The sequence below is a fragment of the Penicillium diatomitis genome (assembly GCF_028827545.1).
Source record: "Penicillium diatomitis strain IBT 30728 chromosome Unknown utg000013l_segment0_segment0, whole genome shotgun sequence".
NCBI lineage: Eukaryota > Fungi > Ascomycota > Eurotiomycetes > Eurotiales > Aspergillaceae > Penicillium > Penicillium diatomitis.
The window spans coordinates 1,340,388-1,367,881 of NW_026623185.1; the positions used below are offsets into that span (position 1 = coordinate 1,340,388).

At 45.9% G+C, this 27,494-nt stretch overlaps 5 protein-coding genes across 5 annotated transcripts; 4 read left to right on the plus strand and 1 right to left on the minus strand.

Annotated features, from left to right (window-relative positions):
• Positions 1-5,051: 5,051 nt before the first annotated feature.
• N7539_008726 (Tryptophan synthase) lies at positions 5,052-5,824 on the plus strand (the record flags this gene model as incomplete). Its single annotated transcript, XM_056938321.1, has 2 exons — positions 5,052-5,070; positions 5,229-5,824. The coding sequence occupies 2 exons, from the start codon at positions 5,052-5,054 to the stop codon at positions 5,822-5,824; spliced, it is 615 nt and encodes a 204-aa protein (XP_056786703.1).
• A 12-nt stretch (positions 5,825-5,836) lies between these two features.
• On the plus strand, positions 5,837-6,402 carry N7539_008727 (Tryptophan synthase; the record flags this gene model as incomplete). Its single annotated transcript, XM_056938322.1, has 2 exons — positions 5,837-5,918; positions 6,026-6,402. 2 exons carry the CDS (start codon positions 5,837-5,839, stop codon positions 6,400-6,402), a joined length of 459 nt encoding a protein of 152 aa, XP_056786704.1.
• Positions 6,403-10,775: 4,373 nt separating this feature from the next.
• Positions 10,776-11,108, plus strand: N7539_008728 (uncharacterized protein; the record flags this gene model as incomplete). The annotated part of the gene is made up of 2 exons (XM_056938323.1): positions 10,776-10,866; positions 10,972-11,108. The coding sequence occupies 2 exons, from the start codon at positions 10,776-10,778 to the stop codon at positions 11,106-11,108; spliced, it is 228 nt and encodes a 75-aa protein (XP_056786705.1).
• A 3,460-nt stretch (positions 11,109-14,568) lies between these two features.
• N7539_008729 (GIY-YIG nuclease family protein) lies at positions 14,569-15,567 on the minus strand (the record flags this gene model as incomplete). The annotated part of the gene is made up of 1 exon (XM_056938324.1): positions 14,569-15,567. The coding sequence occupies one exon, from the start codon at positions 15,565-15,567 to the stop codon at positions 14,569-14,571; it is 999 nt and encodes a 332-aa protein (XP_056786706.1).
• Positions 15,568-17,239: 1,672 nt separating this feature from the next.
• Positions 17,240-17,818, plus strand: N7539_008730 (uncharacterized protein; the record flags this gene model as incomplete). The annotated part of the gene is made up of 1 exon (XM_056938325.1): positions 17,240-17,818. The coding sequence occupies one exon, from the start codon at positions 17,240-17,242 to the stop codon at positions 17,816-17,818; it is 579 nt and encodes a 192-aa protein (XP_056786707.1).
• Between the last annotated feature and the right edge of the window lie 9,676 nt (positions 17,819-27,494).

The window sequence follows — 27,494 nt, forward strand, 5'->3', positions numbered from 1 at the left end:
GAAGCGACGTCCATGCTTGTGTGATATTTGGTCGTTTTCGGTATGGCGTATGATAGTCTATTGAGACACGTCATAGTATCCACGAAGCATTTGTAGATATGCGTCATTTCTTTTCCGCCATCCAGACCGGGGAGGACATGCGCAACCTTGAAGGTGGTTTGTAATGTTCTCACTCCGTTTTCCTCCTCTGTCAGCACATCTTCGAGGTATCTGAGCAGCTCTTGTAGCCTTCTTAATAGTCGCATGATCTGGGAATGCAACTGAGGTTTGAGACGTTGGTCCATAGGAAACGAGTCAACTGGTTGTATTCCCACGTTCTTCGACCAAATATGAAACCGGTGGAATTCATCCCTCCATTTTTCCTTTGAATTTTCTTTCTCGTAGGCTAGGAAAGCTTCCGTAGATGAAATTTCGTCAAATTTGACGAGGATTCCCCGTGCCAGGTCAGAGGTGGTTTCCATAGTTTGTGCGTTCCGGAGTATTGAGTAGGACTGATGCTTCTGAAGAAGGGTAGGTTTCATCCAACTACCCCTCTTCAAGCATGGCTGGACACGTGGACAGCCGACGAGCGGGGTCAACGAAAAGCATCCCTTCCTGCTCATCAAGAGCGGATCTTTCTTTTTTACCAGAACGACTGAATCGTCATTTTATTCATATCCAACCATGATGACAGGCATTGAAGTCGTGGGACTGACTCTGGCCAAATTTCCCCTCCTCGTGAACCAGATTGATGCATATGCTCGCAGCATCGAGAGGATTAGGCTATGAGGCGCTGGAGCAGTGAATTCAAGCAATATCCCATAAAACTCGGATCTCAACACGCGATATTTCTGAATACCTTGGAAGATGTCCTCAAAGATGTGGTAGACAAAAGAGAAGAGGTGACTCATTTAATATCCAGTCCGCAGGTCGATCGTTGGCAGAGCCGGATATTGCAAGAGAGACTTTGCACCAAACTAGGACGAAGTTTCAAACCATTCCTGGGAATGATGAACAGAATTTCGGAGTTGCTAGGCAGGGCTTCTAGTCGCATAAGTATTGAGTGCACTGATGACTTGATTGCGAAAGTAAGGTGCGATTGTGTCAGTTATGTTGCAATAAAGCTGACAAGCCGACAGCAATCCAGTATGTCATGTTATCGAATTATAAAGTCCATATTCTCAGTACCAATCTACGAGGATATTCTGCGAGAACTCGATGATGCAAACTCAATACTTAAAGCCCTAATTGCGCCCCGCAGTTACCAAATCGAGACACAAAGTTCACAACTCCCATCCTATCTCTTTCAGAAAAGCAGAACAATGCGGCAGCATTTCAATGCTCTTTTCAAGCAAGTTGCCAGTGGAGAAGGTGGAAATGTGCTTGTAAAGGTCACCACAGTGCTCATCTGCAACTGGAACTGAACTCTCTTAAGGAGAATAAAATTCACCGTCTGTCGAAAGATGAATAAAAAGCCCAGATTGTTTTCTTGAGTTCGACTACTGAACATTCAGCCGGAAACTTCAAATGGAGTGAAGTGAGGTGCGAGCTCCGGCATCTTGAAGGTAAACCGCAAGGTTCACCAATCGATGACTTTTGTTCCTTCCTTTCGATTACAAGAAGCTCTGATGAGGATCAGACAATAATCGACCACTTGGACTCTGATTCTAATCCTGATTTTCATTATACTGTGCTACCGGTCAATTGTCATCACAAAATGTCAACACGCAGATCATTGAAGCAGATCCCTTTGCATCTTAGCAGGTATGAGAGGCTACGCATTGCCTCTGGACTAGCGTGTGCGTTCATCCAGCTCTCTGGTAACTGGCTGAGGCGCAAATGGGATAGCTCTGATATTAGCCTAATCTTTGATACCGAAGAGAAGCAAATTTTGCTGGATTTTCTTATCTTTTCTTCACCTGTGTCAAACTCGCTGGCCTCAGATGAATTGCCCATTACGATGCGAGTCTCCGATGCACGAAGGAGTAATTTAGTCCCACTTGGATTCATCTTGGCAGAACTTTCGCTTGGAGAATCTTTACGGGAATCTTGCAAGTTTGAAATGGAAGAAGAAATCGTGGATCTCCAGGCCGCGCACAAAGTCATAGACATGGTGTCTGGCGAGAGCGGTTGCAATTATGCAAGGACAGTTGAATACTGTATTCTCACAGCTCACCAGCGTATGGCAGTGAGTGAGGAAGCATTTCAGAGACATGTATTTGACGCAGTCGTATCGCCGTTGTTGGATGATTTGGCACATTTCGAAGGTCTTTCTGTATGAGCCAGAGCGATTTCACTGTCCATGGGGTCATAGGATCTCAATAGTCGTGCGAACTACAACCTGACCTCCAATACATCTCCAATGTACTCGATAGCCTGTTCCAAAGAAGATTCTTCTTAACAATCAAGTGGCTTTTGTGAAATGTTTTTAACCCAGAGACTACGGAGTACTGTGTAAGGAGTGATGGCACTCCAAAGTGGAGCTGGGAGTAGAAATAGGCCAATCAGGTCTTTTCAACAGGTAACAAGCAAAAGCCCACGCGAAGCTCTTTACATACACACCCCAACCGTTCCACCATACGAACCTTAACCATGGACCTGGTTTCCTCCCCCACCAGGTCACTTACTTGACTCCCACGCCGCTGCTAACGCAATTGAAGCCGGGAGCAATGTCTAGTTCACTAAGATCGCGTTCCAGGAGCTTGTTTGTGCCTGCTTGGGGTATAATGCACTCTCGATAGAGCGGTTCCTGTTGGAACGTAAAGGAGGCTTGAAATTTTTCTCTTATTTCGGAGGGGATACAAGACGCTATACACACACACACACAATTTATTAACGCCCGGCGGCTGAACCGAAAGGGCAACTATCACTGATCTAAATATACATGCCGTAGTTAATACTGCGCCTCCTTGCAGCCCATACAAGCTTCTTTCAGTGTATTTCATCTCAGATGTTAGTATCTTAGCGGGTCCTTGTGGGTTAGTGTTTGTTAATGGTGAGGCCTGCTATACTGCCTGGACTACGCCCTCACCACCTGGGACCACCAACTTCAGTAGTCCAGTTTAGCTTCCTTCTTCCTCCTCTCCTAGTCAACGTCGAGTGTTTTTCACCTTCCAGGGTTTTCCTTCGTAAGATCCTACAGTCAAATACAGTCTGCATACGTCAGAGAATGTAATCATGTCTAACGTCATTCGTAATTCAGATAGAGCAATGCTGCAAATTCCAGCCAAATAGGTTGGGCTTAGGACAGACATAGCTCACTGACTTTAGGCGTAAAATCGTAGAAGGACTGAGTATGATCAAAATTGGAGAACAGAGCAAAAGTGTTGTGTGAGTGAGGTCACAGGTGGCGAGCATCTCCAGTGGACCAAGTTGATGGAGTGTACCTACGCCGCTACGTTTAATCCCATACTCTACTGTTTTGAGTAGTTACCCACCGAGCCAGCCCTCAAATTACATTTGGTCTTTCTTAAACGTACAAAAAGCGAATAAGGAAAAAACCAGTAGTAGCTATTAGATCTAACATTCTGGCGTTTCAGCCTCGGAACTCACTATCTTCGGTCTCTGCCAACTTGTGGTGGGAACTGCAAGACAGGACGAGGGCCCTTGTGTTGTCGGGCCCGGAAAAGGTGTCATTAACTTCTGCGCAGCCCCTTCAAGGTCTCCGACGTTAAAGGTGTGACAATAGGTACTTGCATCCAATTAAAATCTTTAGATGCTAGTGTACCTTGAGCGTTGATAATACCGTATGTTACATAACAGAATGCATAGAGTGATCCTTCAATATTGCAGGAAAGAGATGCTGTTCTGTAGTACCGATGTCAGGCCGTACCTGAACAATTATCGACAACGGCTCATCACTTACCGCCCGTGGCTGTCGACGTTTGCTACTTGAACGGAGCTAATAGCACTTATTACAGTTAGTCCGTTTCCCGGTATGCCGCAAGAATCCGGTTTGACACGTGAAGGGCAGGTAACAAGGAATGTCTTTGACTCATAGTTCTAGACATCGTGAGCTAAAGGAAGGAAAGACCTCGCTTCTGATGCATACTCACCTCACGGTTGACTCTGCTTGGAGAATATGGCCTCGGAACCCAGGCAATAGTAAATTGACAATATCGGTCGGGAATGAGAAGATGGCCGAACGTAGGAGATAGAGAAAAACGAAAATCAGCGATGAAAACAGTAAGATAGTCAATGGGTTTTTATGAGCTTCGGAAGAGAAAGGAAGCATTAGGGATACAATAATATTGATCATATGGATTACTCAGATTATTGGCTAGGCCACGATATGGAATACCTGCATTACCTAGCAAAGCCTTACGGAGCGCTAATTCGGTATTGCCACCACTGCCCTCGCATCATGATCCAAAGCATCCTGGTGATGAGATACAGCTACGGCGGTTGCAGTCACCTGATGCGAGAGAGGGACGACCTGTGGGATTGCCATGGAGGAGAGGTCCTAACTAGGCTATGGACTGCGGTGGGTGACTGAACGACACCCTACAAACACTATGTAAGTCAATATCTCCCATCGTTACAGCCCATCCACAGTAGTCTTCGGGCTAGAGCAATTTCTATAAGCGAGGTTAGTGTTAGAGCTCTCATCTGTCCGTACATGTAGTGCTCGATCTCGCCATCTCTTTCCATCTCCTCTTTTCCGTCTGCTTGCACTGTATCTTCTCTTCTGGAATTTAAGAAGCGGCCACCGCAGACGACACCGATAATCGTAGTATCGGCTTGCCAAGGACCGCTCAGGCCTACAGGATATCTCGTTGGCCCGTAAAGCGGCTGAGGGGCTCTCGTGTCATGCAAGAGAACCAGCGTATTTTTTGATATATGGCGCTCCCTTCGAACTAGATACGCAAGAGCCGATTCGCGCTTCGTCTAGTGAAGAGTAGGGACATAGATGTTACAGGTTGGGGTTTGAATCACCGTGCATAATAATAACCAAGAGAGGACGAAGGATATTCAGATGTAATGCCCATGCTTTGTACTATAGCCCTCAAAAAGATAACAGCCCCAGAAATACGTTTTCTGGGATCCTCGGGAATTACGCACCGCCCGCGAACATGACCCAACCCATGAGAAGTATGTTACAGCGGTAAAGAGAATCGTGCTCTCCGAACTTTGTCCACTCGCTAACGTCAAAATTATGATATTTGAAAGTTTTGGTTCTATGGGCTTTGTGAAACAGAAAGATTCTCAACCATACACGGCACTCTCTGGCCCTCACTATATTCGAACAGGCACAACATGCGCTTCGTGGTCAAAGATGCCTTTTCGGGTTGTCGATGGTCCCGCCATCCTCACCAAGACAGCGCAAGTCAGCAAATACAACATGAACGACAGTTTCACAAGCAGCAACGCAAGATTGTCTCCAGCGTGCGATACAAAAAATGCGGGACCAAATTCACGAAGCCTCACCCAAATATGTCATATGTCACCTGTGCTCCCAATGTATTACGTATCTTTGGGCAGCCCTCCATTAGGCGGTCGCTTTGTACCAGAACTGATTTTTGGGTTCTTGGAAAAGATCACGACAGCTTTTGAGAGCGCAATTGGTGACATTGTGTTCTGGAAAGAAATCAACGAACTGTTACGATCAATCTCTCCCCATAGTTCCGCGGTATATCAAGCTAAAAAAATCACGGATCACATAGGTAGGGCCACACTGTGGATGAAGCGTGAAGACCTGGAGCATTTTGATTCCCACAAAGCCCGGAATATTATCGGGCAGCTCTCTCTCGCCACGAGAATGGGCTGTAAGGAAGTCGTGACGGACTGTGCCTCGACTAAACATAGGAAATTCACCGCGGTGATGTGCCCGCATCTCAATTTGTAGTGCGTTGTGATCATGGGTACCGATGACGCTGCAAAACAGAAAAATGGCGTTCATAAAACAGAAAAGCTCGGCGCTACAGTCCTGAGGGCGCGATGTCTATATGGTGCTGCCACGCTACGCACTGCGATCGCCAGGCCTTTTCGGTATGCGGCTCTGTACCATGATACGGCGTACTACTTGATTGGGGGCGGGGCTCTTCAGGCCCCTATCCTATTCCTGGAATGACGGCGACTTTCCAACAGCGTCTTGGTGCAGAGGTTACGAAACAATTCCAAGCCAAGTCAAAAAATCAGCCAGATGCACTGGTGGCCGCGATTAGTACTGGTACTGGTGTTGTCGGCCTCTTTCGACCGTTCATCGACAGCGCAGGAGTAAGACTGGTCGGGGTCGAAAATGCGGGAGCATCATCACTGACCAACGGCCAAGTGGGTGTCCTTCGTGGTACAAAAACGCTGGCGCTACAGAATGACGGCCAAGTTCTCGACTCTCATTGCATTTCCCCCGATCTAAACATTTCTGTGTCGGTCCAGAAGTCGCCCACTGGAAAATCAGTGGTCGAGTCGAGATATACACCGTAACAAACGAAGATGCGCGCAGAGGATTGGGTATCTTATCTGGGTATGAGAACGTCAAAGCCGGCTTAAATTGCAGTCATGCAGTAATCAAGGCGATGGAGATAGCCAAAGAATTGGGCCCGGGGAAGCATGTCATTCTTTTGGTTACCGGTGATGATGTAATTGACACATAGACTAACGTAGTTCCCGGCCGTTCCGTACACCAACTTCCATCACGAAATTTCAAAATCAATCATCTCAACCAACACCCTTTGATTCAACTAGATCTTGCGATTATTACATACATTGATCCTGTGGCCAATCTCCCTACACCCACTACACCTAGGCGGAGCCCTGGTGGTTGGCTGATCTGGCTGATTAGGCGTTTCGCCCTGCGTATGCGATAATACCTCAGCTACCTCAACTGGCTGATTTGCCTGCTGAGCTAGTTGTAGGCCCTCTTGAACGGTTAGACCTTGATCGCAGGGTATCTGCCTAGTTGATCGTTTGCGCGTCTTGATAACCTTCTTATTTGCTGCGCGTAGATCGGCATTTTCTTGCGCTAATAGCGCTGTATGGTGTAACGCGATACAGTGGCCCTTGATAATCTGATCTAGTATCGTTTTCGATGGGCTTGTAGGGCTATTCGACCGCTGATTTAGTAGATCTTTAAGCATCGATGCTTGCTTTTGTAGCTGAATCACCGTTCTAGGTGTTTTCGGTGTAAATTAGCTAGATCTGCTGCTTGGTCGGCTAGTTAGTGGTGTAGGCGTTCGTAGAGAGATATTAAGCTTCGAAAGTACTCTTTCAGCATCGATTGGTACTAGCCCACTAGCTGCGAAGCTAGTTTAGATAATCGTTGGTTAAAAAGCCTCAAGCCGCGCGCGTTGGTAGTTATCGAGGAAATCAAACTTATCGATATGGTTACAGCCCCTACGCGCAAGATCACTTATAAAGCGACCGTACGAGTGTTTCAACACTGCAAAACAGCCAATATCTAGTAGTTGTAGTAGATACGATAAATACGCAGGCATATAGAGTGATATTGTTAGGGGGTCTGTTTCGCAGGACAGAAAACCTGTTGGCTAGGCAGAGAGTCCAAGTCTATAGGGTCTAATTTCAAAGACTGAATCTTAGAGTCCGGGTAGACTCCACCCACTAGTTTTCACAATATACATATGGGGTCCCCGTGTACCGAGTCCCCACAACCCCACATGATGTCTTGAGGGTTGTTACCCTAATGCGGCGCGGGGTCGATTCGATCGTGAATCGTTTCGAGTCACCATATGTGACTCGCGCCGTGACAGATATAATATCGTTTTCGGCGTAAGTTCGATCGAATTAAGGCGTAAGATAGCTACCGTGGCCATCAAGAACTAGTAGTCGAAATCGACCTCGTACGCGCGAATATATTAAGGGGATAAATAGCTTTTATAGCCAACGTAGGCCAATCTCATCGGTAGTCCAGCCATTATTCGAGGCCTCAAATCGCTAATCTTGTGGTAGATTATCAAACCAACCAGCGATAACAACTTTGCCTTTGAAAATTATATATAGCGGTAGCGAATAGCTATCGGCGTAAATTACTTCGATAGCAGTAACCCATTCGCGATTTCCTGGCTACAATATCGATCGCCGACCGTAGTATTCAGCTCGCGTAACAACCTTTTGTGTTGATATTAGGCCCGTTGCAAACCCTGTCTCATCGAAGTTATAGATATCCCGCGGTTGAATACCGTTCTCATCGATCACGCGTTATACGGTCGTGAACCACGCTCGTAGCGATTTTGGATCTTCGTTTAGGGCGCGTTAGTAGTCGTATTGCCTAGAGAAACGCGATCGAATCTCTTCGCGTCGATGAATAAAGGTTGATGGCAAATTCTTACCAACAGTAGGTAGAGGCTGGCTACCGCGGGCGGCCAGTAGAATATTAGCCATCTCTCGTATATCAGCTAGCCTAGGCGCTGCTTCACGTGTATCTAGAGAGATGATCCATTCTACTAGCGAATCCTCCTCTAGTTGAGTTAATTTATGGCCAGTTGGGCGTCTATCGACGCGTGCAAGCACGCCTTTCGCGCGATCGGCTAAGGTTATATAAGGGAGATAATATAGCCTCGCGGCTGCGCGTATAGCTTGATTTCGGCCGTTTTTGATATCGTCAAGGGCTAATAAGATCTTGCCCTCCTGATCGGCCGATTTTAACCAGGAATCAGAGCGTTTTGGTGGCATGGTAGGTAGTTGAAGTTGATATGTAGGTATGGACACGCGAATTTGGAGAGGGTGTACGGAACGGCCGGGAACTACGTTAATTGTCTTTGGCCCGGGCTCTCCGAGACAATATGCTGGAAAGCGGGAACTAGATTCGTCTATCAATGTCCCAAGTCTTTGATATTTGCATAAACGATAGCAACGTCTCAATATGCTGCATCTGCATCTAACACTTCTAAGATAATTGGTGATGATCCGGCGAAATTACTTTACACGGCCAAATTACTCGCAGCAAAATCTGTAACAGACGACCTTGATGGTACCCCGAGGATAGATATCAAGTCTCTGATCCACAATTTGGTTGTGTAGGATATTGGTTGCGTATGATCTTTCTACCGGGGGCCTTCTGGCCGTTGTTTGTTCAGCATGGGTTCAACTTTGGAGCCTCAGAGACACTGAAAGAGCCTACAAGCCTTGACTGATACTGATAAGCCGTCAAGTTGAGAAACTGACGAACTTCTGGACAATATGGTCCTGTTGAGTTGGATTTCTGTTGCAATCACCGTAAATCATCAAGGGCTATGGCGTGATTTTGGAGGCCCAGCCGCCAAATCGGCCGAGATCAGGTGCTAGTTTGTTTGGTATTACTGCGGAAGAGCTTGAAGTCCCTTGTCCCTACCATCAATTTGAATTTCTTTAATAGGTCAAACTTCGTTGACAGACTTACTGCATATTTAATCTATAAGTGTGTGTGACTGGGGAGGTGGTCTCCACCCAATCATGCCCGATCAGAAAAATAAGATCCATATCATAGGGAAGTGCTCAGGGTTTCAAGCTGGATGATGTGCGAGACCCAAAATGTAGAAAAGCTTTGCCAATGAGGGTTGCAAAGATAACGGTACTGTGATATTAGGGAGACTTGCTTGGTTTCGCCATGGAGGCTACTTATCCCGAACACCGCGCAAAGGTGCAAGTCTTGTTCGAGTGACGTACACAGGACCCGTACGCCTGGGTTCAATGGGAATGTAAACAGCGAGACAATAAAACGCAATGGGAAGAGCATGGCCATGGTGAGGAGCTACAACAATGAGCCTTGCATAGCCTACAAGTGAGACTTACGGCCTGTCGATGATGAAATGTAGTTTTACAAAGATACAACTACAGCTGCTCTCAACCGACATTGAAGTGAGCGATGATCTATTTAAACACTATCCCATGTGCTAAATATAGTAAGAACGGCATTCCGAAGACAACATCCAACCAAATTGATTTGAAACACAACTAAATGCGGCAGACTATGATTAGAGGGAGCGAAGGTGGGTGCCCAGAAAGGGCCAGAGTTATCAGCCCGTATCAAAAATATACTGTGGAATGAAGTAGCAAATTACGTCTTACGAATATTGAACAAGCACTTTTTCGACAAGTGAAATGCCCATTGATGACCCAAATCAACTACTATATTTGCTACGGTCCTTTCTTATTGTTACCTGTAAATTAAAGCTAAATAGTTCTCTGTTGCATGGTCATAGCAGCTTCCTGCTCGGTCATTTGGCTCTGTAGCTGGTACGAGCATTAATCTGGAAAGTTGCTCTCCAGGCGCAGAGAAGACCATTCCTTGCAGTAAAGTGCTCTGCGGCGGAGAACAGAAAGCCATAACTCCTCCAGATAGGGAAGGAAAGCAAGAGTCCATTTCTCATTATCGGAGATCTAAACTCATCGACTAGAAGCGATACGACTACAATATTCACAGCAAAGTTGAAGAATAGTTGTCTATAATAGGATCGAAACTCCACCATCCCGCCATCGACCCAGCCAACGTGGATAATATTGATGTGAGATGAGACAGCAGTCATGCTAAGTGGCCCGAATTCTAAAAAAGTCTTGGTTTGTAAAGACTATAGTGGGTCTAGAGGGGTAAGAGTGAAGCGGAAAGTGATCATTTCCATTCAATATGTCGCAGCCGATGGCCGAATCCTATTCCCGGTGATCATCTGGCCCGCTCCCACCTATCGCAGCGCATAAAGCATTCATCCGATACTAGGCTGGCAATTTAGTTGCTCAAAATCTGGCTATACTGACAGTACGATTAGTTTCTATTGGATCAAACACGTGTTTGACCCGCAGACTATAGCTGAGGCCGGCAGCAAGCCACGCCTCATCATAGTGATGGATTTAGTAATCATGAATCGATGGAAATATTAGATTTCTGTTTGAAAAATAAGAGATTTTCCTGTCGACTGCCATCGTCATCGTATAATTCCTCCAATAGGCTCCGAACATGTGTGTTGTGTTCTCATCATTGAAAACCGAATATTGACCAGGTGGAATCGTTGAATCGTGGATGTGCTGGCAGCATTAGAAAACGACATTTCAATTATTCTATAGCCGTGCTCGCAGTGAAGCTTCACACGTTAAAATGTTCTTTCGGGACAGTCAAAGAGCATACCTCGGCCTTTCAACCCAGAAAATGTTATTGGGAGCATCCAGAAGCCGTCCGAAGACATAGCGGAGCTTCAGCGTGATGCCCGGGTCAACGATTACCATGCTTCTTCTGACGAGCATCCTGTCACCCCTGTCACATTTGATGGCCTATATCTCCTACGTATACGATTGAGGAGGATGTACGTAACCTGATAGCGTGTGGCAATTTTTGCTTCCAAATAATGCTCAACGCTACCGGATTGGCATTTGCGAAGCGTTCTCTTCTCCTGCAGTAGCGGATAGGGACACAGATTGACAGATTTCTTTTTCAAGTCATATCTATAAGACCTATGTAAGCTATCAAGCAAATAGAACGTATCAAGTAGCCATTAATTTATGAATTTACCTCGAAAATTGGTACAATAGAATAAATGTGTTACCCACCATCATTGTTTATCCTCAACGCAAGCGCACAACCCGCGATCTTTTCCTTCGAATTGGGTAATTTGGGTAGTTTCAGCAGGCCGTGAGGGTGAGAACTCAAATATTTCGTTACATGCGAAGTGCTATTGTTAGTAACTTAATGCTGCACCGTATGTGAACCTCTCATGACCCTAATGATCTTTGAAAGGCCAGATGGACGAGAATTGTTACGGAAGGGCTTGTACTGGGAGGCTTCGCACGAAAAGGAATATTAAATAATGGTCTCGGGTAGACGGTAGACTCCGTTCCAGAATTTCGAAGCCAAAAAGTCGTCATAATGTACAGAAGAACTGGGAGAAAAATAAATGGATTCGAATTTGGAAAGAGATGAAGGGGGGATGAGCACGCTTATCGAAGGGACTGATATACTGCGCGGCACAAAAGAACACCTTTAGCTCTACATTGAAAATAAAAGGGGTTGAAATGTAAGTTGATTGGCGGTAGAGGAAGATAGGCGGCTCGTAATGGGTTCTAGATGGTAAGGTGAAAGAATTTGTTTATACTGCCGAATACTATCCAAAGAATTACATTTCTTTTCTAAATACTATACCACTATACCTCATTACTATACCTCACCGAATGCTGTACCAACTATAAGATCTCTTCTCCTTTGAAGGCTCTTAAAGCATTTTCCATTGACCACGGATCACTAAATAAGAATAAGAATTATCAAAACCTGACGCAATACTATGCAACAATGCTCGATAAATGTCATATCATTGACTGCTGAGGCAGTGGCGGGTGGATACCGTTTTGATTTGCATCAATTACTGACTGGGGGGGTTGTCAGAACACCCTCGCACACTCTGCCAGCGCCACCGTCACCATGACTCGTGTGAGGAATTGCCGTAAAGACGAGTGGTCATTTCTGATATATAAACGATTCATCCCTCTTAAATCGTTCCAGATATTAGCGATTCATCCTACGCCATATAAACGGACGGTCATCTTCTGTCAATCTGTTTCCCAGATCCACCTCAACCCGTACTTCTATCACACCGAGCGACCATAGAGTCATGCGATTCACGATGTGTTCTAACTGCCACCGCGCCATTGATGCAGACCCGAGGCCAACGCCGCATAGTCAGCCCGATGGTGGATTCCGATGTCCAGAAAGGGCAGGAGCCCTCTGGATGTGTCCTTTCTGCCCTTGCGACCTGCTTGATCTAGAACAACAGGCTTTTCATATCGAGGTTGAGCATCCGCTTCTGCTTCAGGAGTGGTGGCATGGACTTGGTCGAATTCATGCAGGCTGGCATGGCGGAAAGTGAATGGAAGGATAGGTGAGATGCGGAGCCCCTATATCACAATTTGTAGTGCTGAGTACCATGGGGCCACACAAGGCAATGCTAAATAGGAGCAGACTACCAATTAGTTTCCTTGGCCCTTACTCACCAAGGTGGCGCGACATAGGAAAGAAAAGTTCGGATAGCATATCGACACAGCTTTCTACACAGAAACGATCGGCGAAAGGGCGCAGAAACCAATCCAAGACAGAGGACCAGATAAAGATTCAATTATACACTTGAAGTTGAGACGTACGAGACGCCGTCTAAATTGAGCAAATCCCACCACGGTCAACATCAATCTGAAAGTGGTTTCTCACTTCTACCATTCTTCGTTTTTGGAACGTCGACGGGGCTAGCTCAGTGACGAAATCAGACAAGCCTGACTTCGGTTATAGTATTACATGAGGTAGCGCGGTAGGGGGCTGGCCTATCCTGAAATGTTACGCTTCCGAAGTTCCGAGACTAGATTACGTGAAAACGACCAATTCCCTCCACCGATTTGTGCACTTTCCGTGGAGTCCGAGGTCATTGTAAAGCGATTTATTTGGCGAGGATGACAGGAATAAAATGAAGTTAAATTCAATTTCCAGGACACCCTTGCCCCCTCCTCGATCTCAATTACGGCGCCGATAACGCAACGGTGGAATACTGGCAAACATTATGTATAGAGCGAGGAGATTGCAGCTCAACGGACAGCCTTTCTGGGCGTCAGAAGGCTAATGATGAGTCTTTAAATGCTCCTCGTTCCCCCGTCGAACTCACTGTATAGACAGGCGCTTGTGAATCTCTATATTGATCTGATTGGCTGACTGAGATCACGTCGAAGAGGGCAGGAAATCAAGTGTCTCTAATTCGAAGGTTTGGTCTACAGTGCCGCCCGTTATTGCCTTCCATATCTAGAGACAATAAGATGCTCTTCCAAACCCTAAACAGGTGATGGGATAAACCCAATATGGAATCGCGTAAATTACGCGTTATGACTATACGTAGTACTGGTACCTGATTTTGTACCCCTAGTTATACCGATACAAGTCGCTGTAGGCAGGAGACGACTAGAAGGTTCTATGTAAACTAAAAAAACCAGCGACCTTTAGCAATCCAGCAACTTTCCTCTCTCATCCCTCAGCTGCCTCACTGCAGAGGGTTTGATGCTACCTTTAGTGTCCATCTCTGGTCAAGTTGGTAGGCAAGACTTGACAGTATGATTTGTTTTGTTTCGTGATTACTATTGCTTATCGCTATGCGGCGGATTGCGATGTTCATTGGGCATCAGGTATTCCTGGCTAACCTTTCCCGGAGAACAGCTCCAGGCTACCCTTCCTCTGGACATATTCGCGATGACCCATAGCCCTTTTGATGACGATCCAGATCAACCTTGGATAATCGGACCTATGGGAAGAAATAGTTTTATTTCTTACGCCAAGGTCTGATTTGCTACGCACTGCGTAAAAGGGGAGAAGTCTTTTGCGTCGAGGCGTCTCATTGATTCTGGCTTGGGCCACAATTATTGAGATTACGATTATTGGCATATAAGCTGATTGAATTTATCTGCGTTGCCTCAACTATAGAATGTGCCATTCAAATCTACAGCAAGGAAGCATTGCCTAGAACCTTCCGGACTCGTATATATTTTATAACATACTTAGCTCTTGGTTTAACCCCTTTTCAATGTCCCGCAATCGTTCCCCTGATAATTATTTCCTCCGTACCTGAATTGCCGATTTCAAGTCCCTTGCCAGACCCTTTCATGTCACAAGTTGCTCTTCAAATGTTGGAAGGCTCTCTCATCTTATGTAAGAACCTCCTTTTGTGTATTTGGCTCGATGTTTGACGGGAAGACCCATGAGTTGGTGGTGAGATTATAGAGAGGGACAGCCGGAGGGGACCGTTTGTTAAGAGAAATGTCTTTTCCACTTAGTTGCTTGACTTCGACATCCGGGCGTTGTTTCACACATTGAAGAGAAGACGCAGAAATGTGAGGGCTTTTAAGGTCAATACGTGGTGAGACGGCCAGCGATATATTGTTAGGCATATGCCACACCTTGGCTGCCACTGTCTTGTGTTTGACTTCGGTGCAAGTCGTTTTGACCTCCTGCGCCAACTCGGACTTGGTCAATAAGTCGCTTTCGTAGTCCTTCACCGATATCTCTTTGAAGTCGTTACTTTGCGATTGTTCCGTTTGCTCCACTTTAACGACATATTCCGCTTCAGACACTTTGGGAGGCTTGACTCTAGGAAGGAGCCTGGTGATTTCCTTGCCAGTTTCTGGTACCGGTAATTGGCCAACACCTTTCTCGGCAGCGATCGTTTTGTTGATCACAATCTCCCTAAAACGACTCAATAGCTTTTGAGCAGTGACCTCCTTCGTCTCGCGATATATTCCCTTTATCACGTCTTTCCACTGGTCCTTCAAGTGGCCTTGAAGATCATAAGGCTTGGCTGATTGTACAAATCCAGCCCAGTCCCTTACAGTCCGCTTAGCAAGTTCTTTGCTAGCCTCAAACCACTCTTTATGGCTCTTCCCGCACCACGGGGCTTTACACCTTCGCTCTCGGCGCCATTCCTTGATTAGTTCATAATGTGTAAGGGTCTCAACACGATGAGCGTGAGGAATATCATTCAGGCTGAATAATAAGTTTGGCTCATAACCGCAGTTTGACCAGTGTGCTAGTCGATCCGAAACTGTCTTTGCTGTCCAGCCAATCTTTACATGGCCAGGGGAAGATTCGTGATCAAAAACATAAAGTGATCCTGTCTCAAAATCTCGCTTTTTGAGAGGTGTGAGCATCTTTTGATACACTGAATCGCCGGGAGAAGGCTCTACAATGTGACGACGAAACTCGGATAAAGCAGGCTGAGTGACTGCAAAGGGCTGGCGGTGAGCGAGATTTTCAGAGCTGTTTATACGGCGGGTCCGAAGGTTCTAACCTTTTTGGTCTTCAAGTCCGTTGGATATGAGGCCGGAAGTGCTTGAGGAGGTTGGTAGATGACAGGTATATTCATCTGACGCCTTGAATACGGACAGTTTCCTAGTAGCATCAGAAGCAGCTGCGGCGGGGGCTCGGTCGCGAGCGAGCCTATGGTAACTATTAACCATGGGCTCCAAAGAAGAATAATTAATGTTTGTCACTCACCTGACAGATTTTGCTTTATTTAATGACAAGACCGGTTGTGCTCGAATCTCGTTGAGCCATCTCTGGGCCAGTGGTGTCAAAAGTTGCAAATCTTCTATCTTGTCACGATGCTGAACACGTTCCCATAAACAGCAATTGCATTGGGCGTACTCGCTTAGTATTTTGATATTAATATCTTCAACTGGCGTCGCCTTGAGTAGATGCTGAAGTTCGACTGCGCGTTGATTGTCTTGATCCCGGCAATTGCTTTTGCACCTTGCGCCTTTCTGTGTGAAGAAAATGCATTGCTTCTGAGTCGATGGGTCAAGGTCATTGAATGATATAAAAAAAGATATATCAGGATTGAGGACCATAGTGAAGGAAGCTGGGCTGGTCAGTCTTTCAATTGTTACTCGTTTCGCAGAGTCGAATAAGAAGAGGTGCGGAGCAGCTCACCTGAATGTGAATGAGAGGTAGGTCACATGGGCGTTTCTTGTGAGTTACAATACCAAGAGTAACAGGAATGTTCTGGTAATTTTTTTCGAATTCTTCCTAGAAATCTTCCTAGAAACTTTGCATGGCTTTGAGGCAGTAGAACCTTCCCCATGGATGGTAAACATCCTCGTTATTTATTTGGGATAAATGACGATGCGGTACGTTAAGATCGATATAGACAGTGAAATAGCTATCCCAATGTAAATTTATTGGTTCGCCGTGGGAAAAAAGTCAGGAGAATGCATGATTGGAATTGGAGTAGTCACCAATTGTAAGAAGAATGTACTACAGGCTGTCTAGCGAGAGGCCACGATAACTTCCAGGATGATAGGGAGAAGAAGTTGACGAGGCTCCTACCCAAGGGCCCGTGGGGCAAGGTCCGTTGCCTGCTGTACAAGTGTCAGGTTTACAGAGTAAGTGCAGGTCAGCTCTCTGTCTTAGTGGCTAATAAGAGTCTGCAGTATGTGAAGGCTGTGGTACAAAATAGGCAGGTGCCAAGAGTGAAGGACTTGTCAGGAACCCGTCATGTGCACGGTTCATCTGTGCCCCTCCTCACCTGTGAGTTGCAACCGGAACATCATTCATTTTTTTGGCATCATTGACCCTTCACCATACAGGTTTCAACCACTCTCGCAATTCAAGAATGACCGGAGGACATGAAGCAAATCCTACGCACTTTGTAACCAAGTAGGTGGCTGAATGTCTCTGATAAGGACTCATCTCACATCTGAATGCTTCTAGTATCCTTCCCCTCTATCACGGGCCGCTTGTCAACATTCGAATCGAGCCTAGCAATTTAGAATATGCTATTTCAAGGGCCTTCTCTCCGCGAAATCACCAATTTTCTCAAAGATGTTTGAAGGCAACTTTCTAGAATCCCCGCAGCAGACAGCGATTCTAGAAGAAGAGGAATCCATTGTGTCAGTACGGAGCCTTGAAGCACTTTTTCAATGGCTTTATCTCCGCGTTATCAAATTTGATATAGAAGATGCTGAGGAGCATATGTCCGCTGCCATGGAGCTCGTGAGGCTTGGAGACAAGTACGATATTGTCGGATTGGACCATGAAATGGCCCAATATATTAAAGGCGTACTGCTTGCCAATCTTCATCCAACGACCAACCGATTTCACCGCCATATTGACAACAATACCTACTGCATTACACGTGATCATATTTTCTCAGCAACTCGCTTGCCTCGAGATCATCCGGTGCGATGTATTTTGGCTGCTGCGTCAGTCGAAGGGTACCTTCGGAGCGACACGCACAAGTTTGCTGAGGAAACCCAGCACCATCCTATTTTCAGTGCTGATTTGCTCCGAGAGGTGAGGTTGGCACTGAACGGGATTAAACCTGTTCGAGGCGCGACCTTTGAAGATCCAATTACTGGAGTAAGATCAGAGCTGAACTCAGTCGGACTATTTTGGGATTAATTGTGCTGTCGTAAAGCAAGTCATGATCCTCGAAACGTTTGATTTTTGTTGGTCTAATCTTCTATTTATCGAACGCTGAGAGAGCGACCTTGAGCTTATTGTGTTCGATTGTGGGCACAAGTACGGATTCGGGTCTCGCATCCTTGGGCTAGGAATCTCAGCCACAGCTATATGGGCTGGCGGGCGATGTAGGCAGGGCCATATAACTGTCTCGGGAGTGAATCCGTTCATCCATCGCGGTTCGAATGGGAACTCCAGGTCAGAGGGTGTGAAAGAGCGACCCCATGGTGAGTGGGATAGTTATTTTTGGATATGGATCAGGGGTTATTTTTGGACATGGACATGTAGCAGTACATGACTCTGCAGTTTTATACTTTCATGCTTGTTACCGTGTAAATCTGGAACAAGTCTTTAATTACGGACCTTTTCATATACGGTTTAGCGCATCAAGTGATTAGGGTTCGAAAGAGCACCTCTGTGTTACCGGATATGGAAGGCAAAAACCGTCGGCACTGTACTAATAATATTTTTGCAACCGGATGAACTCGGTGTGACCCAGCAGCGAGTGGCCTCTGCTTCAAAAATTCGCTTCGTTTATCAGTGTTAAAGCAAGTTTATACACTATTCGCCGTTGTGAAAGATCATCGTGAAAATTGGTAATAGAAGTGATGATATTAAATCCCGAATTTTCAAAAAATCCTGGCCGACGAAGTCGCTAGATACTCTTGCCCAAGGATTTTTTTAAGAACCCATGGGCGCTGCCAGTGTAGATACCCATCTAGATCCGAAACCCCTTGTATTTCTTTCTCATGGCCCCTTCCTTTTTCGATGCCTGCAAACTTTCGTGTAGCGTCTTGTATGACCCTATACGGAGCATATATATACATAATACATACTGGGATCCGACAGCGGCAGCTTAGATTCGACGAACCGTTTCCCTCTTAAACTTGTCTGTTGTGCAGGAACCGGGGCGCGCAGACCCAGGTCTCAGGACCCAGGGGGTTGGAAAGGTTTTCTCCTGCATAGACGGGACAGGTCGTTTCTTCTTTGCAAAATCGATTTTGAGTCTCTCCTTTTTTCCCGATTGAAGGGTCGTTCAGTAGTTCGATCGATGCTGCCTCTGGCACCACCACTTCGATTAGCAACTTCCCCTTCATTGTCTTTCACTGTTTCGAGTAAGTTCTACCGTCTCCTTTTTCCTTCAGTCAATCATATCTACAGCTACCTGAATTGTGTTGAGAACATGAGAGAACTACGGACTTGGATTTCTTCTGCAGAAGAAATCAGTCTCGGAGAGCAGGGACACACCCACCACGTGTGCCACGCGTTGACGGGAGTTAGCGGACTTGGATTGCGAACTTGGATTTCTTCTGCAGAAGAAATCAGTATCGGAGGGGAGATACCGTGAACCACGCGCACCAAGGAAGATACCGTTAACCACGCGCACCACCTTAAAAACCTGGGATGTACTGTAGCTTCTTCTTCTTTCTCTTTTTCCCCTCCAGCTCTTGAGATCCTCGAATACCACGCAGACAGTTGAATAAGAGTTTATGAGTCCTTCTAAAACTTTTCCTAACTGGCGTACAACAAATTGTCTCTTTCGCTGCCTTCCTCTTCCCGTAGGTCTGTAGGCTTTTCGTATTCCTACAAGTGCTTCTTGGAATCAAGAAATGTTCCTTTGCGAGCCAAGAGATTATTTGACTGAGGATCTTACGAAGGAAAACCCTGGAAGGTGAAAACACTCGACGTTGAAGAGAGAAGGAAGAAGGAAGCTAAGCTAGACTACTGAGGTTGGTGGTCCTAGGTGGTAAGAGGGTGTAGCCCATGTGTGTGCCAGGCAGTATGGCAGGCCTCACCACAAACAGAGATCACGCACATTTCAAGTCCTTCAAGCTTAGGAGGTCACGTGCTAGTCCTGGCGGAGTCTTGAAAGGAGCCTGAGGCGAAGATATAAGTCTCATAGGTGCCTTCGTACATTCCGTCCGACCATCAATACACCACTTGCGTTATCCGTCCACGGGAGTCCTCTGCCATTCTCTTTTCTGTCCCAGCCGATGAACTTAATTAAGTCGAGGTCTCTAAATACCAGTGTTGCATTTCCATCTCATAGTGGAAGCTCGGTTCTGATAGCAATGCTTTTGGTCGATTCTTGATCAGTTCCACCTGACTGAGGCTTTCACAGTCTCTGTTACGTTGAGAAAGGTGGCGCTACAGATCGAACCTCGGTACAAGACGATAGCTACCCAGCTTCTTTTCGTGCCTATATCCAGGGTCCTCTGGGAGAACCATTCTATGCTCTTGAGAATGCGACTGAAAAAGTAGCGAACATATACAACGAATCGACACCTAGCAAGCCATCTTCTTGCACGGCTTCACCAGTATCGCTCCTTATTCGATTTACCAACACTTATATCTTTCGTTCGACAAGCATACCATTCCAAACATCCAACGCACCGAGGTATATTTCCTATCTACAAGGTAATATAGGATCTCTTCCAATGATAGATATCTTCTCTAAAGGCTATACTGATCCTATCCGACGATCCTCAAGACCACCTTACTGCCTCTGTCTTGTCTCCACGAAAGAAGTCTGGCTTTCAGCGCCAGGCACGGATCAGAGCGCTGTGTCATACTTTCTGGGGGCACTTTTACGATATGATAAACCCACATCAGTGCCCGAAGAATACCGAGGCGGAGCTCAGCCTCGCTCTGTTTCTCGACTATGCGCTGAGAATCTACGATGTGGAGAATCTGTCAATACAAACAAGTGATTAGTAGCTCTTTGTCTGGCCTCTGCGTACACACTTGGCTTAGACCTCAGCACCGAAGAAGACAATATCACCCAGTTGGTTCAATTCGAGTGTCGCTCAGTTATACATGACTTGAGCAGCCACGGTTTCGTCTGGGCCAACATAACGGTCAGAACACACATTTCCTTGCGGCTATCGGGACGCGGAGCGGCGGAGTACATGTCGTGGGCAGATTCAAAGTAATTGAGCAATTGAGAAAAGTCTGTTCCTGGTCGCTATTTAGCCTACAGTATATATTGACTCCCACAGTTTTCCCACAGAACTGTATCTTAAGATTTCCGGACTCGCTGTATCAACGCTACTGAAGAGCTGACTTTGTAAGGACCATTTGCCTTAAATCACGACAGACTTTCCGGCAAAGTTTGGGGACAGCAGGGCTTTCCACCGGAAAATATTGTTTCCTACCAAATGTGATTGATTTTGAACTCTGATGTGTAATCACTTGCGTCCCCCAAGACATATCTCCCTCTTACCACTTTTTCACTACAACCATCGAGCAGGGTAAATTTGCAGGAACAATTTTGCAGAGAATATCCAACATTGGCTGGCTTAGACCCTCTCACAAAGCTTCTGTCATAAGAACCCGCTCATTATGGAGCGGCATGAATAAAGATTACATAGATTGAAAGACCAAGCAAATCAAGGATTGTACAAAGCAACGACGGACTAGACTTGGTAAGGAAACTGATTCTCAGACCTCTATAAGATCCAATGATTGTGGATGGCTCGGTGATCTAAGCACTTTATCACTACCTAATACCCATAAGTAAACGTAGATTACCATATCACCTAGTATAGCCCGGAAAATGCAAAGGCCGAGTTAAACCCCAGTCAAACTCGGTCCAACCTAGCTAAGATTATATAGCGCTCTCAGTGTGAAGGGCTGTAGCAGAACTGATTCAATTGTACTAGGTCAACATGCTGTTTACAACAATATTGAGAAAAGAAGGGAGAAGAGATAGGAGTCGGTCGCGGTACTTAACAGTGTCGATCCCGTCTCGGATAGAATCCACTAGAACCTCGCTCGGAATCCTTCTGCCAAGACGATATCCGGAAGACCATGGCATATGGTTAATCACCGGGCTCTGGCCCGTCACACTTAACTCCTAAGAATTCACCAGTCAGGTAGCAAATCATTCCCTGGCTCGGATCAAATGCCTAAGTCACTTTGATTCACGCGATCATTACAGTCGTCTTAGTGAAATGACACGAAAAGGTTAGCTGATTTCGGGTCTCCGGGTCAATGATTGGCCAATCAACTGATAGCCCGAGGCCGTCGAGTAATCCCATTCAAGGACGCTTTGAGGCCATGGTTATTTTCAATGTATTTAGCATTCCTGGTTACATATTTAGAATTAAGGCTTTTGAACCAATCAATCACGCATTGGGCTTTGTTGCTCTAATAAGCAGCTTCTGAGGATCCTTTGATTCGTCGTGATAATGATATGGTAAGTAACACCGATGAACGCCCTCGAGGCGACCGGTCTCCCGTCAGCGAGCTATGAAGCGGCGACCGGACTTGATGTCGATCGACCCTGCGAAAATTATGCACTGAGTAGTTGGTATTAAATAGCCAGAGTGTTGCCCAGCACTGGACACAAGACATGGACCATCTAGTTGTCGTCAGAATGTCCACCAATCTCCCCGACGGGGCGGGAAACGGGATGGCGAGGCCCACCTCTGCTGAAGACTGTGGACCTCTCTGCCGATCCTACATAGCCCTGAACAAAATTCTGCCAACCTAGGACTTTTCGAAGTGTAGCTGGTGGCGGTGCTGCCTGAGTCATACTGGGCGGTGTGCTGTTCTCTGCATGCAAGGAAAAACCAGGAAACACCAATCACAATGCTCTTAGTGTTTGACTACCGCCCACTTCGGATCATTTATGGAACTGACCGTGACACCAGCGCCGTAAGAGCTCCAGATCTCGATACTGATTCGTGGAGATCAAAGTCTCTCGTAGGCGCCCCGGAGTGGAGTGTCCAAGGGGCTGCCGGGTTTGGATTGGACGCCTCCAGAAGATGGTAACTCAGGTCCGGGTGGTACACTACCCCCAGCCTTTCGCCTATTACTTGCTAACCTAATGCTGGTCCGTGTCCAGATTTCCTTCCCCTTACACTTCCCTTTTCTCTTCCCCTTCATGAGAATCCTTTCCATTGACGTTACACCACCACCATTCGGAAGACCTACGTGCTCTTTACTGTTCGCGCCGCTCGTTCTGTCATCCCTATAATTTCATAGGGCTCTCCGATCTCACTCATTTGAGAGACCTCGGATTGGACACATACGTGTGACCCGACCGTAGAAGCTCATATAGTCTTGCCTCTGTCTTCCTCTTGTTCTTGATATCCATTCCAGGAGCAACCGAAGCCTGCGAGGGAGGAATACTCAGTTCGTAGAGGCATCTTGTTCATACTTGATTAGAAACACGGCATACTTACAGGATGACCACTCCGCGATCGCCAAGCGGAAAAAGTTTCACGAAAAAAGTTCTCATTGATTACTTGGATCCTACAATTCCATGCTACCATGCTTCGCCCTGTATCGCCCATGATACCAAAAACCACGTGGGATCAATTTCCCTTGCCATCAAACCTAATTTTCTCGAAAGAAAAGCAGCCTATAAAGATTGTGTTTGCCGTCCACCACCAGTATATTTGACGTTTCCTTCGCATAAACTCAACAAACGTGAAATACATCGGAAAAAGTAATGACAAACTCTGTCCGTCCAATATACTCGAAAAGCTCTACTCGTCGGGCAAAACCCCCACGTCGTCAGTCATAACTATTCAATTGGAACTCTCGGCCTACGGAACGGTCGTTTACCCTTCTGAGCTCTGGAAGTCCCTACGTTTGGCTGATAGGGACGAGGGGTTCGCGGCCTTTGCAAGTATCTGTCGCTATAAGTCTCTACGTCTACATCTGATATATCGACCGCTCACCGATGACCATTGAGATCTCCTATCAGGCTTCTTCTCTCAAAAGGGCGAAAACTCAATACAGGACGAGTCTTCTAATAATACTCGTCGCTTCTATCTAGAAGGAAACTATACGAACCTAGATCTGGCGTTGCCACAACATTCGCCCCCAGACTACAATCAGTCCGTCTTTAAGCAAGCTAACAGTGATAGCTTGCCGCCGGCCTATGATGAGGATAACTTGGGGGTAGGAAACAAACGGCCCAGAGGTATCTTTCTAAATCACGGTTTATTGTTTACAAAGGCTCACGAGAAGTACTTAGAGTCCTATACACCCTCGCCCTATGATGACAAACGAAGAAGAGTGTCTAGCTCAAACCCTGTGAAATCATCGGATCAACTTGCAGAAATTATTGGATCACCCACGGAAGCCAATACACCTAGTACCTGCTCCCTATCCCGTACAAAACTCTTTGGATCTCCCACAGACCCCAATACACCCAGTGCCTACTCCCCATTGCCCAGAGAACCTGACACGTTTAGTGCATACTCACCGTCGCCTAACCCAACCCGCCCTACAGACTTCAACCCTACCTCTTCTCTTGGTCGCAGAAAATAGGGGAAGCTGTATGCCTTTGTGAAGAAGATCAAACGGAATTTAACGAACTAGAATGCGAGGTGTTTACTCTATCGGAGCGCTCTTGTTCACCGATCAATTCACCAGATACAGATCATGAACACGGGGTCGATTCCGAGTCAGGCAGAAACGATAACAGGCTCGATAGCGCTACTGTGCAAGCACTGAGAGCGTACATCGACTCGACCATTCGACGCGAGGTCGAACATTTGGTCAATGACGCGAAGCGAAATATTGAAAAATATTTTGACAGAGCCATGGAGACGCTCTTAGAGGAGTCTTCCAATTAAATGTATGACTTTGATCCAAGGGGCTGGAAGCGACCTTCGTGTTGTACGCCAGCTAGAAAAAGCTTCAGAAGGACTCATAAACTTTTCATTCAAACTGTCTGCGTGGTGATCAAGAATCTCAAGACCTGGAGGGGAAAAAGAGAAAGAAGAAGAAGCTATAGTACATCTCAGGTTTTTAAGGTGGTGTGCGTGGTTAACGGTATCTCCCCTCCGATATGGATTTCTTCTGCAGAAGAAATCCAAGTTCGCAATCCAAGTTCGCTAACTCCCGTCAACTCGTAACAGTACGCGTGGCACACGTGGTGGGTCCTCCGAGACTGATTTCCTCTGCAGAAGAAATCCAAGTCCGCGCTCGGGGTCACGTGATCACGGTCGCTCCTTTCAACTACTGATTTCTTCTGCAGAAGAAATCCAAGTCCGTAGCTCTCTCATGTTCTCAACACTTCGCGACCAAGCCGACGATTGCATGCTCGAAATTAGAGACACAACCACCGAGGGTCTGGAAGAACTGAAAGAAGAAATTTAAAAGTAAACTCAGGCAGTGGATGATTATGTGACCGAACGATTAGACACGATCGACGATAATGCAAGCCGGATGGCAAGGTATGTTGCGCACACAATTGTCTGTGTACCCTTGCTAATTAGTCAGCAATGCTATAACTAACGTAGTTCACGCCCGAACGGAACACACAGCCGAGCGGAACACCCCAAAACACCATACTAAATGCGATAAATTACAACTTCATATCTTAACAACCGGATAATTTTTTGACAAAATATTAAGGTTTCATAATATAAGTAGTATTTCTAGCTCACTGGCATATTTCAAGGAAATCAATTAAAGTATTGATAGAAATATATAGATTCAAGTTTGAAAGAGCAAAGATACGGTGTATTTTATGGTAACGTATCTAAATAATAGTCTAAATGACTTAAAAATCTATATGGGTTATTTCAGTGGTTCACTAAATGTGTAATCAATAGTGCCAATTGAATTGGAACCCTGGTTGTTGAAATATCGATGAAACAAAATGTGGCAATCAGTATGGTGTTTTGGGGTGTTCCGCTCGGTCGTGTGTTCCGTTCGGGCGTGGATTACGTTACCTAGTAGGCTTGAAAGGTGCCTCTGTGCCCGACGCAATTCTAACTGAAAGCTAAAATTTACTGCTCTTATTTTTTTTGTTCCCCTTCCTGTACCAGGTTCCTGTGGAGCTTCGTGACTCAATGATACACATAAAGCATGGAAGCTGTTCATGTGACACGCCATAGTAAGGAATCTAAGGAGACATTCCGCTTTTACTGTAATTATCACGCGGCGCGGGTACTCAGGAAGAATTTGGTATCTCTTATATTGTAGGTAACTTGAGCATAAGAAGCTGGGCCGGCGCACCGGGAGCAAAGAGATTTCGAGACAGGGGAACGATTGAATTAATGATCGGCGAGTAAACAAGATAGCAAGCTCGTGACGTAGTCTGCAGCTGGGCTGGGTGAGAGAGACTCGGTTCTTGTACTGCTTTTAGTATATCTGTGAAAGAGTCGAAGCCCAGCGGTCTGGACTTTATAAATTTTTACTGTACACGTACAATTGCTTCGATTGTCTGTGAAGACAACCGGCTTCATTGAAAAACTTCGCGCTCACTCCATTCAGATCATTAAGCTTCGTGTACTCACGTAAATATTATGGAATCTTTGGTCACTCACACACTCGGCACCATGGCTGGTCTATTTGCATTATTTTTGTATCTTGAAGGCTGCGTAGTATGTCGAAAATATTAAGGTATGATATACAATATTTACGCCAGCGTCGCGGTGACAATGCAAATGTGGTAAACATTTACGCAAAACTTACCATAATACTCCTTTGCTCTCTCGTAATAGCACAGACATGGTTGCTAGTTTCTAGTTCCATCGCTTTATCTTTGGTGTTACGGGCCGGCCACTAATCAATACTATGGCCAACTTGGGGGATACCGGATTCTCTTATCGCGAATCTTAACAAGAGGAGCCGACTTGCGCAAATAAGCCATTTAGAGCAAATACATACTTTCCCTCATCAATGGTTTCCTGCCATGCCTTACTTCGTATTGCGGGGCGTATCCGCAAAATTACTGTTAGGTGATATCATACCTTACCTCAAATTCAGACTTTGGACAATAAAACCCTATCCCGAGTTGCGAAATGGGAAAGAATCCGGAGGCATTACTAGCCTTTGCTAAATTTCTCAAAGAATATAGCAGACTTGAAAAAGTCGCCCAATTGACGTACATACCACTTAGCGATCGAGAATTTACTTTTAGATTTTCTAATGACGTGACAAATCGGCAACACAGATGTCGTATGGGGAAATCAGAATTCCCTCTATGTATTGCCAAACTCGTGGACAATTATCCACCCCGTGGGTTGCGCCTAGTGGAACTGCGGAATTAACAAAATTGGGTTGTCGTGGCTACAAAGCCCAATTCCAGGTTACTCAAACTCTACTGCCTCCGATAAGTATTTCGGTGTAATGAAAGAGATGAGGTTGCATCGGTCGGTAGTTTTGCTGTAATGAGATTTCGAAAAGGCCTTCCCAATTCACCCACTTGAGGCGAAAGAAATACGCGAGGACGGTGACAAAAGGGCACTAGAGGATCTTTACAGCAGTTTTGTGTCTTTCCATTCAATCTTGCTACTCTAGTATCATCAATAAGGCGATATGAGAACGATGAACAAGATTTCCACCCATTCTGTTCGATATGGTCACAATACTTCATCGCGGACGCGTACTCAAGAGCACTATTATATAGCAAACATGGTCCTTATCAGTGAGCTACGGAAAACGTAGCACTGACCAAAAGAGGGGAGAAAGGGATAGTGAGATTTTATCTGGTGAGAGGTGCTATCTAAACTACTGGTGGTGGTGTGCGTAGGCGTGCACCACGCTGGTGTGACGCGCCTGACCACCAAACTATCTCAACAGTTCTATTGAAAGGAGCCAGTAGAGATACTATTTCATCCTATCACGTTGCTTTGTCTGCCTTCGC